The following is a 14,753-nucleotide window of genomic DNA, read 5'->3' on the forward strand; positions in this document are numbered from 1 at the left end:
TGCAGGTACTATCTTATTCATCTTTGTATCTGAAGCGAGAAACGCCGTACCTGTAACAAACTAGGCACTCATCCAATAAATATTTGTTGAAAGAATAAACGCGAGAAGGAAGGAAAAATAATCAACTGTGCGGACAATGTCCGTGCAACGCAGACTCCGGCCATCAGAGGGCGCCGGGGCGGCTGGGCTGGTGCGCAGGCGCGCTGAGAGGGCTGGCGCCGAGGCGGTATCGGCCGCGGTCGTGGCTGTGGCCGGGGGAAGTGAATGGTTTTACCCAGAGGGCCCTGCGCCGCCTTTCTCCGCTGGCACCGGCGCCGCTCCCTGCTCCTCCTCCCTAACCATGGCGTTCACGTTCGCGGCCTTCTGCTACATGCTGGCGCTGCTGCTCACTGCCGCGCTCATCTTCTTCGCCATTTGGCACGTGAGTAGCCGGGGCTGTGGGAGGGAAGGCGAGGCGGCAGCGCAGCCTCTTTTCGCCCGGGGCCCGCGGTCGGGGCCGCCACGGCGGCCGGTGGTTTGCGCGCTTGGGTTGCGGTCCGGCTGGTGCGGGCCGCGCGGCTTGGGGTCTGCGCGCCATCCGTCCGCGGTCTGGGGGTCGCGGGTCCTGGAGGAGCCGGGGCGCGCGGTCGCCGGGTGGATGCGCCCGCGGTGTCTTGGCACAGGCCGCGCGCACCGCTACTCCTCCCGGGCTGGGTGGGGCGGCCGCGGTCCAGGCGGGCCCCTGCGGTTCCGCGCTGCTCTCGCACCGACCTCTGCTGGCCCGCGGCCCCGCATCCCCGTATCCCCGCATCCCCGTATCCCCGCTTCCCCGGGGAGGATGTCAACGGCGGTGGTACGGGCGTAGTGTGAATGAAGTTTTCCGAATTTTTGTTAATATAGATTGGCTTTCTTTTAGGGTTTCCACAGAACTGTGGCCAAAATGTAACCTATTTAGGGTGAATTTCCAACTCTACTTCTCAGCACTTGTTGGATGCTCTTCAAAAATTACTTTTTTTTTTCTTTTTCCAGATTGTTGTTTCCTGGTGAACTTTGATGCAAGTTCGATTGATTACTTTGTTGTTTGCGTGTCCGCGTTTCCCCCCCAAATCATACTTTGACCGCTGGAGTTTCAACCGGCAGCCTTCCAAGCCACCCTTATATTCAGGATTGCTTGATTTAGTAGAGGGAGTTTTCATTTGATTTTGAGATGCTCAGAAACCTTAAGCTTTTCGAGGGCAGTATTTATTTCTGTTACACACATCATCATCACTGTTGCAGGGTGGAAGCACAGCATTACTGGTCCCTCTAAGGAAAAAGTCGTAAGTTCCCAGCGACATGGTTCTACAGAGATTTTTAAGAATTTCTGTTGCTTTAGCACAAAATTAAAAGCATTGAGAGCCCTCTGGAAATCATTCATTAAAAATTTATCTCATACTTGCTTCTCTTTTCCCCATATTCCAGTACCTTCTCCTATATTACTTTTAATTTGAATGAACACGTTCACTCTTATGTAGATTTTCAGTCAGGTTGCATCATGCCCGTAACAAGGATTTCTATGAAACATAAGGAGGGGCAGAATGATTCAATAGCAGCAGCGTCTTATGCAAAAAAAAATCTCGAAAGTGGAAGCATATCACAATCCATTCTTTTTGCTAAGCAGTATGGTTATGTTTATAATTATTTTAGGACCTGACTGCTTATTGTAATCAGGAATACCTATGTAGCAGTATCATAAATAACTGCTAACTCAGAATCAGTAAGAGCCAGTAATTTGAAGAGCATCTTCAGCTCTGCTTTGGTGGAAGAACAATACCTAAGATAATTTGGGATACAGACTAGCTCAGCCTTAGTAAGCCTGTGATGAAAATGTGTGGTTCCATGGCCGGGCGCGGTGGCTCACGCCTGTAATACCAGCAGTTTGGGAGGCTGAGGCGGGAGGATCACAAGGTCAGGGGTTGGAGACCAGCTTGGCCAACATGGTGAAACTCTGTCTCTATTAAAAATACAAAAAAATTAGCCAGGCGTGGTGGTGGGCGCCTGTAATCCCAGCTACTCGGGAGGCTAAGTTGGAGGAGAATCGCTTTGAACCCTGGAGGCAGAGGTTGCAGTGAGCCGAGATGGCGCCACTGCACTCCATCCTGGGCCAAGACTCCGTCTCAAAAAAAAAAAAAAAAAAAAAAAAAAAAAAAGACAATGTGTGGTTCCATTCCATCTGTAGATGTAGCTTTAAGTCACTCTCCGCTTGATGGGTATTCCTTTTTTCTGGAATGAGGGGGATTCTTAGAGCTCTGGGGTAGCCTTTTCCACATTTTTACGTTTTGAACCAAGTAGTGTTTGGCTTACGGAAAACCTGAACTACACTTTCAAAAAATGGGTAATTTCAGCTTTGAAACGAATGCGTGTCTGGGCGAAGTAAATAATTTTAAGTCGTGTTATAGAATTAAAAATAAATTATACCACAGATTCGTGGAGAGCTTTTATGCTTAGGGATTTCTTCATTCGGAGACTTAGTATCCTTTTGGAAACAATTCTAAATACATAGGTAGTTTTAATTTTTCTATTATCCATATATCCTTATGTTTATCATCTTAGGTAGTATCTTAGTCCATTTGTGTTGCTATAAAGGAATACGGGGAGGCTGAGTAATTTACAAAGAAAAAAGATGTTTATTTACCTCAGGATTCTGCTGGCTGTAAGACTGGGCATCGGGTGAAAGCCTCAGCTTGCTTCCACTCATGGTGGAGGAGTAGTGTATAGAGATCCCATAGTGAGAGGAAGCAAAGGAAAAAGAAGGGGAGGTGCCAGGCGCTGTTTACCAGCCAGTTCTCTTGAGTACTAATAGTAGAACTCACTTATTCCCTCCAAGATGACACATTGGGGATCAGATTTCAACCTGAGATTTGGAGACATTAAACCAAACTCTAGCAGGTAGTTGAAGTATCTTTCAGAAGGCTCATTTTACAATTTTTAAATTACATTCCAAAAATCTTATTTACATTAATCACTGTATTAGAGAATGTTTTTTATGCTGATGATTATATCTGTCAATTTAGTCCTAATTCATGTCATTGATGCTCTGTGGAGAATAGAGTCGGGAGCATAGATTGTTTGAAAACTTAAAAGTTTAGAAGTCATTCCTTAAAGATATGTAACAAGTTGGAAGGTATCCTGAATTGTGTACTTGGGCATCATTAGGGATTTATCTGTTTGATTTTTGTTATGCTTCTGTGGGAAATTTTGTGGGTGTCTTTGCTCAGCCACATAGCTGCAAAAAGATTTGAAAATTATTAATTTAAGAGTCTTCTCAGAAGAGGTTCGAAAACCCTAACCTATAGCACTCAAAGAGAAACCCCTTCAACAACATACTTAAAAGATCCCTTGTAGCTGGGCACGGAGGCTTATACCTGTAATCCCAGCACTTTGGGAGGCCAAGGCAGGCGGATCACCTGAGCTCAGGAGTTTGAGACCAGTCTGGGCAACATGGTAAAATCCCATCTCTACAGAAAATCCAAAAATTAGCCAGGCGTGGTGGCATGCAACTGTAGTGCCAGCTACTCCGGAGAACTGAGGCAGGAGAATCATTTGAGCCGAGGAGGTGGAGGTTGCAATGATCCGAGATTATGCCACTGCACTCCAGCCTGGGTGACAGAGTAAGACCCTGTCTCACAAAAAAAAAAAAAAAGATTCTCTTGAAGTCACCCGAAGAAAATATCCAATTAAATGTCAGTTTTAAAGACGAGTTTTGTATTCTGTTAAGTTGAATCTTGTTATTGAGAAATACTTGTGATTATGATCCTTGTCTTGAGCTTTATTACTAAAATGCATTGGGGATATATACCACGGCTGACATCAAGTAGCTGACTAATCATGTCCTACTTAAGTAATCAGAAATTAGTATTTTCTAATTACACATTTATATTTTTAACATTTGTGTTAGGTGTCATTAGCCAAGGGAAATCCCCTCTGGTGAGTTCTGCACTTTTTTTTTTTTAATCCCAAGTGCTATTTTTTTCACCCCTTCCTTCCATTTAACGTTTATTGAGCACTTACCTATGTGCCAGGCACTATTTTATATTTTAGGCCCTGGGACATAATAGTAAATATAACAATCTTTGTTCTTTCAGAGATTACATTCTAATGTTTTATTATTTTCCTTCTATTGCTATTTGGTTGGAGTTTTTATTCGGGCAGGTTGGTGAATTTTATAGAACTCTAGAAATTAAACCATCTTTTTATAAAACTAAATTTTAACAGGGAAATAAACAGTCATGTTAAAAGATGGAAATATGTAACTTTACTGATTACTGATAATATTGAGCAACACTTTGACATATAAAGATACTATTCCTAACTCATTAGGGGAAGGGTAGCTTAGGTTGTGTGTACCTGGGATGAGTAGTGTTAGCAACTAACATGGCTCCCCCATCAACTTGCTGCCTTTGTCTTCTTTCTTTGACACCTGAAATGATGCCACTAAGTGGTGCATAGCCCCCATTTTGACTCTTAACGTACATTTTAGGGACCCTTGAAGTTGAAGCCACATTCCTCCAGAGTGTGGACAGAAGCATCCTTAGAAATGTATGTGTTTGGGCACAAATGGGAACAAATTGAAGAGTTAAAATCCATCTCTAGTGTCCCACTGAGCACTGTGCCAAGGGAAGAGGAGCATGCACAGATAAATAAAAATGGTCCTTCTCCCTGAGAATGTAGAGGGGAGGACAGACTTGTGTGTAAATACCACTCTCATGGCAATGAGAAAAGCCATATTGATGGCATTATAGAGTCCCATGCTGTGTGGAGATGTGGACAGGGATGCAATTACTTCTGTCCAAAGGAGTTAGGAAAACCTACAGAAAGAAATTGGCATAGGAAGGTTTTTTTTTTTTTTTTTTTTTTTGGATAAAGAGGAATTTGGATAAACAGTTGAAACGATTTTTCTACTCAGAAGATTATTTCAAGTAGAGATAAGTTGAAATAACTTGAGCAGAGGCATTGAAGAAATTGAAAATTGGAGGTATTTATTACAGTGATACCAAAGTTTAGTGATACTGATATAAGAATGTTTTCACATCTTTAAATCGGATTCTGGCTCTTCTTTTTGTCATATATGAGTTTAGCGTAAATTGGTATTTGTGATCTCGGTGTACTTTTGTTCTTGTTTTATTAACTTTAATAATTATTTGAATATGGGGCAGGTTTGTTGCTGTTTTTAATTAAAGTGAGTGTTCCTAACTGTTTCAATTTTATTTTAGATTATAGCATTTGATGAGCTGAAGACTGATTACAAGAATCCTATAGACCAGTGTAATACCTTGAATCCCGTAAGTTATAATATAGGATTTATCTTTAGATTTTAAAAAATATATTTGTTTTTAACTTGATGTAATTTGAAAATGGCCAGTATTCTGAGTAGTATAACATATTTGTACTTTTTGAAGTAGGCAGAAGTTAAAAAATCTTTTTCCTGTCGTGCTTGACTATTCTATTATTAATCTGCTGGTGGTCTTGTCAGCTGTCATACTAACATTCTTCCAATCTGCTTTTTACATTGTCGGCCAAAGACAGTTGAAAAGGTCAAAAAGATTAAAAGAGTCAAAATTGCATTAAAGGTGTGTACTGCTTTTTAGTTTAATGTTTTAATGCTATATTCATTTCATGGGGAGGGTTAGGGCATTTGTATTTGTAATGTTTTGTTCAGTGTGCTTGTTCATATGCCCGTTGAGGTTTATGATTTCATGAAATTTCATATTTTATGCAAATATATGCTTGCTAGCCCGATCAAGTAGGGAAAGCTGTTAAATGCGTATGCGTTTTTTTTTATGTTATAGCCATAGGCACTTCTATGTGAAATTATTTAGTGCAGTACTTGAAAGTTGGTTAACATAAAATGACTAATAGATGGTGAGATGGTTCTCGGGTTGTGACTTATTGCGAGGTAGTATGTGAGTGAAATCTTTAGTATGGACTTATCTGCCATATCTAGTTTGTCTTTGGTTTGCATATTCTGGAATAAATGAGTCATTCTTTCAGCTGATGTTTATTCAGAGCCTGTTAGGTGGATACCTCTGTTCTGGGGGCTCTGGGATCTCACAGTAATGCCATTCTTTGGACTTAAGGTGACATAATTTTGTAGATAACAATTTGTATACAAATGTCTACGTAGTTATTTCTAGTGTGTATTTACTTTCTATTTCTGAAACAGGCCTGAATTACACTAAGTTCTGAGCCATCATGAATTTAGTGCTAACGTAGCTCCATTGTGCTTGGGGTGCTTGAAATAATATATATGTATGTATTTTAAAATTTTCTTTTGAGATGGTGGGGGGGGGGGTCTCTCTATATTGCCCAGGCTCGTATCAAACTCCTGAGTCAAGTGATCCTCCTGCCTCAACCTCCTGGGTAGCTGGGATTACAGGCGCACACCAAGGTACCCAGCTTGTTTTTTGTATTTTTGAATGCATTTAGGAAGATTCTCCTTTAGTCTGTGTATTTGATTGTGCCTGATTGGTCAGGAATTGAATGGTTGGTTGTTTATAAGAAAGCCATGGGTATGTCTTCAATAAATAAAATACAGTAATTCAGCTTTAAAAATTACTTAATGAAGGGGAGAGTTTGTGTAGATTTTAGTTGTCTAGCATACTAGTGTGCTAGCACTAGGGTACTAGAGGGATTTTATTTGGAAAAGCATCTAGAAAGTTAGTTTGGTACTTTATTATTGTTTCCTAGATAACTGTGGATGGTGGAAGAGATTTCTAGTTTGTTTTTAGAGAACTGTTACAGTAAGAGTTGATGTGGGTACAATTAAAAGTATTAACTTATTAGCTGTTTCTTTGCTGTTATGAAACAAGACATGAGTAGATAAATTTGCTTTCTGTTGGAAAGTAGTTAAGTGTTAATTGTAAAACATTTTAACCTAAGTAGTTGCAGTTGTTACCAGGAAATGAAGAAACTGAAATTTCCCCTTTTGATAGCTGCTTATTAATAGTATTCTATGCTGTTTGTCTTTTCATTACTTCAAATAACCAAATGATGATGAAGGTAAAAATATCCGAAATCAGATGAGGATTTTCCTGGGTGCTAGGCTCTGTGCTAAGCACTTTGCCTGAATTTTTTAATTTAATTCTTATGACACTCCTGAGGTAGGTATATTGTTATCTCATGAATAGGAGAGTAAACTGAAGCTTTGCCAGGTTAAAGCACTTTGCCGAAGGTTATACAGCTAAGATAGAGTCAGAATTTGAACTCAAGACAGCCTAATTTTTGAAGCTCAAGCTCTTGTATTTTCCTAACGTATTGTAAATTTAGGAGGGACTGGTTTCATTTTAACAGGTAATGTGCGATTCCTGGCTTTTCTTAATGGAAAGAAATTCTCACTGAGAAGAGACGTGTGCTGGGGACATCCTAATGCTGCAGGAGGTTGAAGGACATTTTTATAGCAGCATGGGTTGCCTTTTGGATAGGGTGCCGATAATTGGCTGAATAGCAGTGCATCTGACAGTTTTCCCTATTTAAATTTGTTTTGACAGTTCTGCCAAAGTATGGGGGAAGACAAATATCACTATTTTTTAAATTGTGAACTTTAACAAGAGAATATTATGTTTTGCATGTTTAAATACTATCATTTCAGCTATATTTACATGAGGTATTTTTTCTGGATACTAGTTTCTGTTTGAACCTTCGTTCCTAAATGGAATAATTTTTGTGTCACTTAAGGGGAAATTTTGTCATTAAAGAATGCTCAGAGAGGGTTGGTTTTTAAGAGAGATGGGTAGTAAATGTTTCTGGACTCCTTTTGAGGAGAAGGGAGGGAATAACATTTGTTTCATATTAGAACTGGTAGAGTTGTAGATTATCTTTATTAACACTTTTTATTAAAGTATATTAAGAGCGGGAGGGGGTCATGCTTTCAAAATCATTCTTTCCATACTTCAGTCTGTAAGTGTAGGGTAAAACCTTGCATGATGATTTGTTTGTTAGATATCAGTTGGCTTTTTAGGGCTGAAATAGGCTTATTATATTTTAGAGACAACATCTGTAATTTAAACAAGTATTATAAAAGCAACTGTAGTGGAATTCTTAATAAAATGTATGTTTTTCATGGTTTGTTCTGGTTATAGTCCTTGAGTTTCGGAGTCCTATAGCCATTTTCTTGTTTAGAGAACTTTGATCTTAAATAGATGCTGGCTTAAATGTTATTTGGAAGTTTATGTACATATGCAGAGTTTATCTTTTATTATAATGTTTAAGTTTGTAGAAAGTATTTGGTTAGTGGTATAGATTAGTTGTTTACCTGGATTTCATCTAAAATAGTATTCAATAAAAAGCCCCTTCTACAGCTTTAAATTGGAAAGAGTAATTTGGGAGTATGAGAAAATGGGCCTGAGTATATAGTATGATTACAATCTCTACAGCCATGGTTTCCCCTTAGGAGTGAGCTGATGATGATAAGTATTCACATGATTTCCATTTGGTATGAAGTAAACATTTGAGAAACTGGCTTTGTAGCTGTGACTTATAGGAGATACTTTGGCTGAAACTTGCAATGAGAGGTGTTGGTATTTTTATTTCACAAAGTTCTCAGGCTGAAATCTTTAGGATGAGAAAGATAATTTAAAATAAAGCATTAACTCATGGTCATTTTATAAAAAGCATTTTGCTCGAATTAATTTTTCTTCACTTAATACTACCTACTACCAAAAGGTTTATTTTGTTTTTGGGTTCTGAGCTTCTACTGGTCTTCTGTTGTATCTTACCTTTTTGTTGGCAAGCAGGCGTAAAGAAACGGAAAGGCCACCTAAGAATGAGAACTTGGGAACCTGGAAAATCCTAATTTCATGGTTAAGAACTCAGTCTTTTCCCTCCTACATTGCAGAAAGCAAATCTTTTACATTTGTGCATATTGGTGTTCTTCCCCCCACTGTGCTGAGATTATTGGCTGATTGGCTTTCCATTAAAAAATTACTTCTGTGGGAATGCGATGTGGTTTGCTAAATATTGTGTATGTAGCATTTCTGGTTTCTGTTAAAGGCTTAAAAACACCGATGCGTAAAATTCTAAAGGGGAGTTTTGTTTCTGTGGAACTTTTAATATGTTGCATGTGATCAGATATCTCATTTTTGTACTTCTATCATTGTTGAATGGTGGAAAGAAAAAGTATTCTAGTTGACAAGCAAATTGTTTAACAATCTGGGTGGTAACTTTGTATAATTTGATCTATTACTCTAAGAATTTGAGCTTTAAATTTTAAGTCATGTATCTTACTATGTTATGTTAGTGCAAGCTATATACTCTGGTCAGTTTGCCTGTAATCCTACTTTTGGTAAAAAGTTAAACATGGAAATAAAACTCAGTAGCATCTTTTATTTCTGAGTCTAAGAAAACAGTGATTTTTCATTATGGAAACTTGGTTGCCACCTGCTTTCCAGATTAGCAGTTGACTTAATGCTGAGGCATTTTGATAACTGGCCTGTGTTTTCCTTCCAGCTTGTACTCCCAGAGTACCTCATCCACGCTTTCTTCTGTGTCATGTTTCTCTGTGCAGCAGAGTGGCTTACACTGGGCCTCAACATGCCCCTCTTGGCATATCATATTTGGAGGTAATATTTAGATACACTTTTAATTTTTTAAAATTAAAACTTAAATATACTGTGGTTGATATGGTTATCTCACATGCTAGTTACCTACATAAAAATGGAAGCTTAGTTGGCATTTATTTTTTAAAAAATCAAGTGGATGAACAAAAACTGTTTCAATACCTCTTATAGAGCTTTATTTTTAAAGGAATTTTTTTTAAAAAAAGTGAAGTATAACTTAGTGTTTTGCACAAGTCTGAAGTATATAGCTCAATGAATTTTTACATATGTATACACCTGTTAAACCACCACCCAGATCAAGATACACAACAGTTGTGGCCTCTAGAGCATTCACTTGTGTCCCATCTTAGTCAGTTACCCTTCACACCTCCCAAGACCACTGACCTCTATCAACTTAGATTAGGTTTGCTTGTCCTTGAACTTCAGATAAGTCAAAATGTACAGTGTATGTTGAATTTCTTTCTGTGTTTATGACTAACTTAGGTTATTTGTAAAAGGTAATGTTTTTAACTTCCATAGTTATATCTGCAGTATATATAGTTAGAAGTTTTTGTTTTAAATAGGCATGTCAAAACCTTATTGCCCTTGATTTTAGGAGATATATACTGAAGAAATATTTAAGAGTAAAGTGGTATCAGGTCTACAATGGACTCTGAAATGATTCAGAAAAAAATGTACTTGGCCGGGTGCAGTGGCGTACGCCTGTAATCCCAGCACTTTGGGAGGCCAAGGTGGGTGGATCACGAGGTCAGGAGTTCAAGACCAGCCTGGCCAAGATGGTGAAACCCTGTCTCTACTAAAAATACAAAAATTAACCAGTCGTGGTGGCGGGCGCCTGTAATCCCAGCTACTTGGGAGGCTGAGGCAGAGAATTGCTTCAGGCCAGGAGGTGGAGTTTGCAAGATCATGCCAGTGCACTGCAGCCTGGGCAACAGAGTGAGATTCTTCTCAAAAAAAAAAAAAAAAGAAAAAATTTACTCAGGGCCAGGTGCAATGGCTCATCCCTGCAATCCCAGCACTTTGAGAGACTGAGGCAGGTGGATCACTTGAGCCTAGGAGTTGGAGAACAGACTGGGCAACATGGCAACACCCCCTCTCTACAAAAAATACAAAAAAATTAGCTAAGCATGGTGGTGTGTGCCTGTAGTCCCCGCTACTTGGGAGGCTTGAGGCAGAAGGTTTGCTTGAGCCCAGGAATCTGAGATTGTGGTGAGCCGAGATTGTACCACTGTATTCCAGCCTGGGTGACAGGGTAAGACCCTGTCTCAAAACAAAACAAACAAACAAAAAAAAAAAAAACAGTACTCAGAATGAGAAAGAGAAGGATAAAGCAAATATAGTAAAAATGGACATTTGAAATATCTGGGTGAAAGGTTGTTACATCTTTTCTGTAAATCTAAAATTATGTCAAGGTAAGTAAAAGCAAAACACCTATTTTCTTTTTACAGTTCTTCCTGTTTTTCTTGGATTTCTGAAAAGGTAGAGACTAGATGAAGCTTGTTTAGCTATCTCATTCTGCTCAGTAGGGACTCTACTTTTAAAATTAAGATGGTAAAAGAAAAGCATTTTACCCATAAGTAAAAGAATGCTTCCCTGTGTGGACCACCTTTTGTAACAGATGTTTTAGAAGGAAGACCCGCTTTCTTATCTCAACATTTGCTGCCCTTTCTGAATGCCTAATAGACTGTGTTTATTCCAGGTATATGAGTAGACCAGTGATGAGTGGCCCAGGACTCTATGACCCTACAACCATCATGAATGCAGATATTCTAGCATATTGTCAGAAGGAAGGATGGTGCAAATTAGCTTTTTATCTTCTAGCATTTTTTTACTACCTATACGGGTAAGTTGAAAAGGTAAAATGAAATATGCTTTCACTTTGCTGCTTTAAAAGTTTGCTGGCATTACGGTTTTCACACCTTAAAATCCATTCGAAGAATAACTTAGTGTCTTAAGTGTGCATGGTGCACACCAGCAAATTCACACACACTGAATGTGACCCACACTGGTGCTTATCAAGGCAGTGAACCAGTCTGCTGTCAGAGGCAGAAGGTTTGGTCAGGGGTGCTGCTTCCTAAGTTCTCAGACACATTCAGTCGGTAAAGGATGGTCCTCATTCTCCGTGGCAAAGTGATGTCATTGAAGGATAGGGATGTGTGAGTTTGCAGAAGTTTCTGCTTGTCTTCAGGGTCTCTCCCGACATTATGTTTCATTTTTTCTTTATCATTCTTCATAAGTGGTGTGCTCTGCCCTTTATTTTCTGATTTGCTTGATTTGAGTGGTATGAATGAAAGAAGTAGTTCTACCTTACAGGGTGGTGCAGTTTCTGATTTTTTTCCTTTTTTTTTTTTTTTTTGAGACGGAGTCTCTGTCGCTCAGGCTGGAGTGCAGTGGCACGATCTCTGCTCACTGCACCCTCCGCCCCACCAGGTTCAAGCAATTCCCCTGCCTCAGCCTCCTGAGTAGCTGGGATTACAGGCGTGTACCACCACGCCTGGCTAATTTTTGTAATCTTAGTAGAGAAGGAGTTTCACCGTGTTGGCCAGCCTGGTCTTGAACTCCTGACCTCAGGTGATCTGCCCACCTTGGCTTCCCAAAGTACTGGGATTACAGGCATAAGCCATCGTGCCCAGCCTGATTTTTTTCCTTTTATACTCTAGTGGACTCATTGCTCCTCTAGGTCAGGATTTCTCAACTTCGGCACTGTTGACAGTCTGGGCTGTGTGGGAATTTCTGTGGGAAGCTGTCCTGTATATTGTAGGACGTTTAGCAGCATCCCTGGCCTTTACCCACTAGATGCCATTAGTGCCCTCCTGTCCCCCGATGACAACCAAAAATGTCTCTGGACATTGCCCAGATGTCCCGAGGGGCAAAATTGCCCTGGTTGAGAACCCCTGCTGTAGGTGTGCTGTAGGTGCGGTGAAATGACTGCTTATTACAACTAGAAAAGGGCACTGTTAAATGTAGAATTACATGTTTCTTTAAGCTATGTGAATATGCTTTTACACATCACTTATGTAAAATGCTTTCTCGTTTTTTATCAATACACATTCAGCTAGAGATGGCTTTCTCCTTGATTTTCAGAATATTTCCAAAAAAGCTGTAAGCTTTAAAAAAACAGCATAAGCTTCCATTCTCTTTTTCATTACTTGAAAACTTGCTAAGATAGGCTTATATTCATATTCATATTTCTCTTTATACATAAGCTTCCATCATAGAAAAAGAATGGTTAGACTGAAATTTAGGAAAAACATATTTTTGGTATTTTTATGCTTTTAGAGGCTATTACTGTGAAAATGAATATCCTTTAGTGCATATGCAGATATTACTCATCTATGAAACAAAGAAATGCTCTGAAAAGTGAAATTCTTTGTGTCATTTTAATTTTCTCTTAATTTTCATTTTGTAAGTTTCCATAGCAAATGTCTGGAACGGGGCTGGCTTATAATAGACACTTCAAACATACTTACTGAATGAAAGAAATGAAATGAATGATTGAATAAATGATAAAAGTTGGAGATGTGCAGTTGTGGGAAAATGTTCACCGGGATATGGTAGCACCAGGACATTTGTTCTGTTTTAAAGTTGTCTATCAAGCTTATTCAACTCCTTTGTATTTCTGTTAGAGATACATGCTTTTTGGACCATGCCCGTATGCCTTTCCCATATCACTCTATGTAGAATTGCCCTTGGCAGTTCTTAAACCTAATTCAAAAGGTCATTGCCTTTTATTTTGCTGTTTTCCCCCCTTTTCTTTTTTAACCGCTTCCTAAAAGTTGCTATTGCTTGGAGCCTTTCTCTAATGGGAAAGATCCTTGATTGATCATTCCTTTCTATACCATGGGAATACACATGGTACCTGCCTTCTAGGACTGCTTGGAGGATTCAGCGAGGTAATGTGAATGAAAGACCTAACAGGCCTGGCGTGAAGTGAGCCCTCCAGAGATGCTCATTCTATTATTAGACACGGCTCCAGAGCGTGTGGTGTTTGGATGGCTTCGCTAAACTCTGATCCCCCATTAAGCTTTCAGCTGTGCTGTTCTACTTGCTAAAATTGGAAAGGGAATAGGGGACAACTACAGCACATGCACTGAGCCAAGTCCTGTGTTAGGCAAAAGTCTATAAATGCAAATTAAAATCACTGTGAACTTGTCATTAGTCTTTTCATTTTCTGTGATACTAGTTTACTATATAAAGCATACTCTCTCATGCTCTTGAGTTTTTTTTTTATGATTAGGAATGTTCAAATTAACAGCTTGTTTTTTCTTTTCAGCATGATCTATGTTTTGGTGAGCTCTTAGAACAACACACAGAAGAATTGGTCCAGTTAAGTGCATGCAAAAAGCCACCAAATGAAGGGATTCTATCCAGCAAGATCCTGTCCAAGAGTAGCCTGTGGAATCTGATCAGTTACTTTAAAAAATGACTCCTTATTTTTAAATGTTTCCACAGTTTTTGCTTGTGGAAAGACTGTTTTCATACGTTATACTTGGATAAAGAATTTAAATGGAATTACGTATAAATTAATATAAAATGATTACCTCTGGTGTTGACAGGTTTGAACTTGCACTTCTTAAGGAACAGCCATAATCCCCTGAATGATGCATTAATTACTGACTGTCCTAGTACATCGGAAGCTTTTGTTTATAGGAACTTGTAGGGCTCATTTTGGTTTCATTGAAACAGTATCTAATTATAAATTAGCTGTAGATATCAGGTGCTTCTGATGAACTGAAAATGTGTATCTGACTAGTGGGAAACTTGATGGGTTTCCTCATCTGTCATGTAGATGATTATATACGGATCCATTTACAAAAATAAAAAGCGGAAATTTTCCCTTCGACTTGAGTATTATCCCTGTATATTGCATGAATGAGAGATTTCCCATATTTCCATCGGAGTAATAAATATACTTGCTTTAATTCTTAAGCATAAGTAAACATGATATAAAAATATATGCTGAATTACTTGTGAAGAATGCATTTAAAGCTATTTTAAATGTGTTTTTATTTGTAAGACATTACTTATTAAGAAATTGGTTATTCTTACTGTTCTTATCTGGTGGTAAAGGTATTCTTAAGAATTTGCAGGTACTTAAGATTTTCAAAACTGAACGAGAGAAAATTGTATACCATCCTGCTGTTCCTTTAGTGCACAATAAAACTCTGAAATTAAGACTCA

At 39.0% G+C, this 14,753-nt stretch overlaps 1 protein-coding gene across 1 annotated transcript; it reads left to right on the forward strand.

Moving 5' to 3' along the window:
* Window positions 1-202: 202 nt before the first annotated feature.
* Window positions 203-14,753, forward strand: CNIH1 (cornichon family AMPA receptor auxiliary protein 1). The gene is made up of 5 exons (XM_023230971.1): window positions 203-421; window positions 5,232-5,300; window positions 9,463-9,575; window positions 11,272-11,415; window positions 13,846-14,753. Exons 1-5 carry the CDS (start codon window positions 341-343, stop codon window positions 13,871-13,873), a joined length of 435 nt encoding a protein of 144 aa, XP_023086739.1. The 5' UTR covers window positions 203-340; the 3' UTR covers window positions 13,874-14,753.

Source organism: Piliocolobus tephrosceles, chromosome 6 (genome assembly GCF_002776525.5).
Source record: "Piliocolobus tephrosceles isolate RC106 chromosome 6, ASM277652v3, whole genome shotgun sequence".
NCBI classification, from domain to species: domain Eukaryota; kingdom Metazoa; phylum Chordata; class Mammalia; order Primates; family Cercopithecidae; genus Piliocolobus; species Piliocolobus tephrosceles.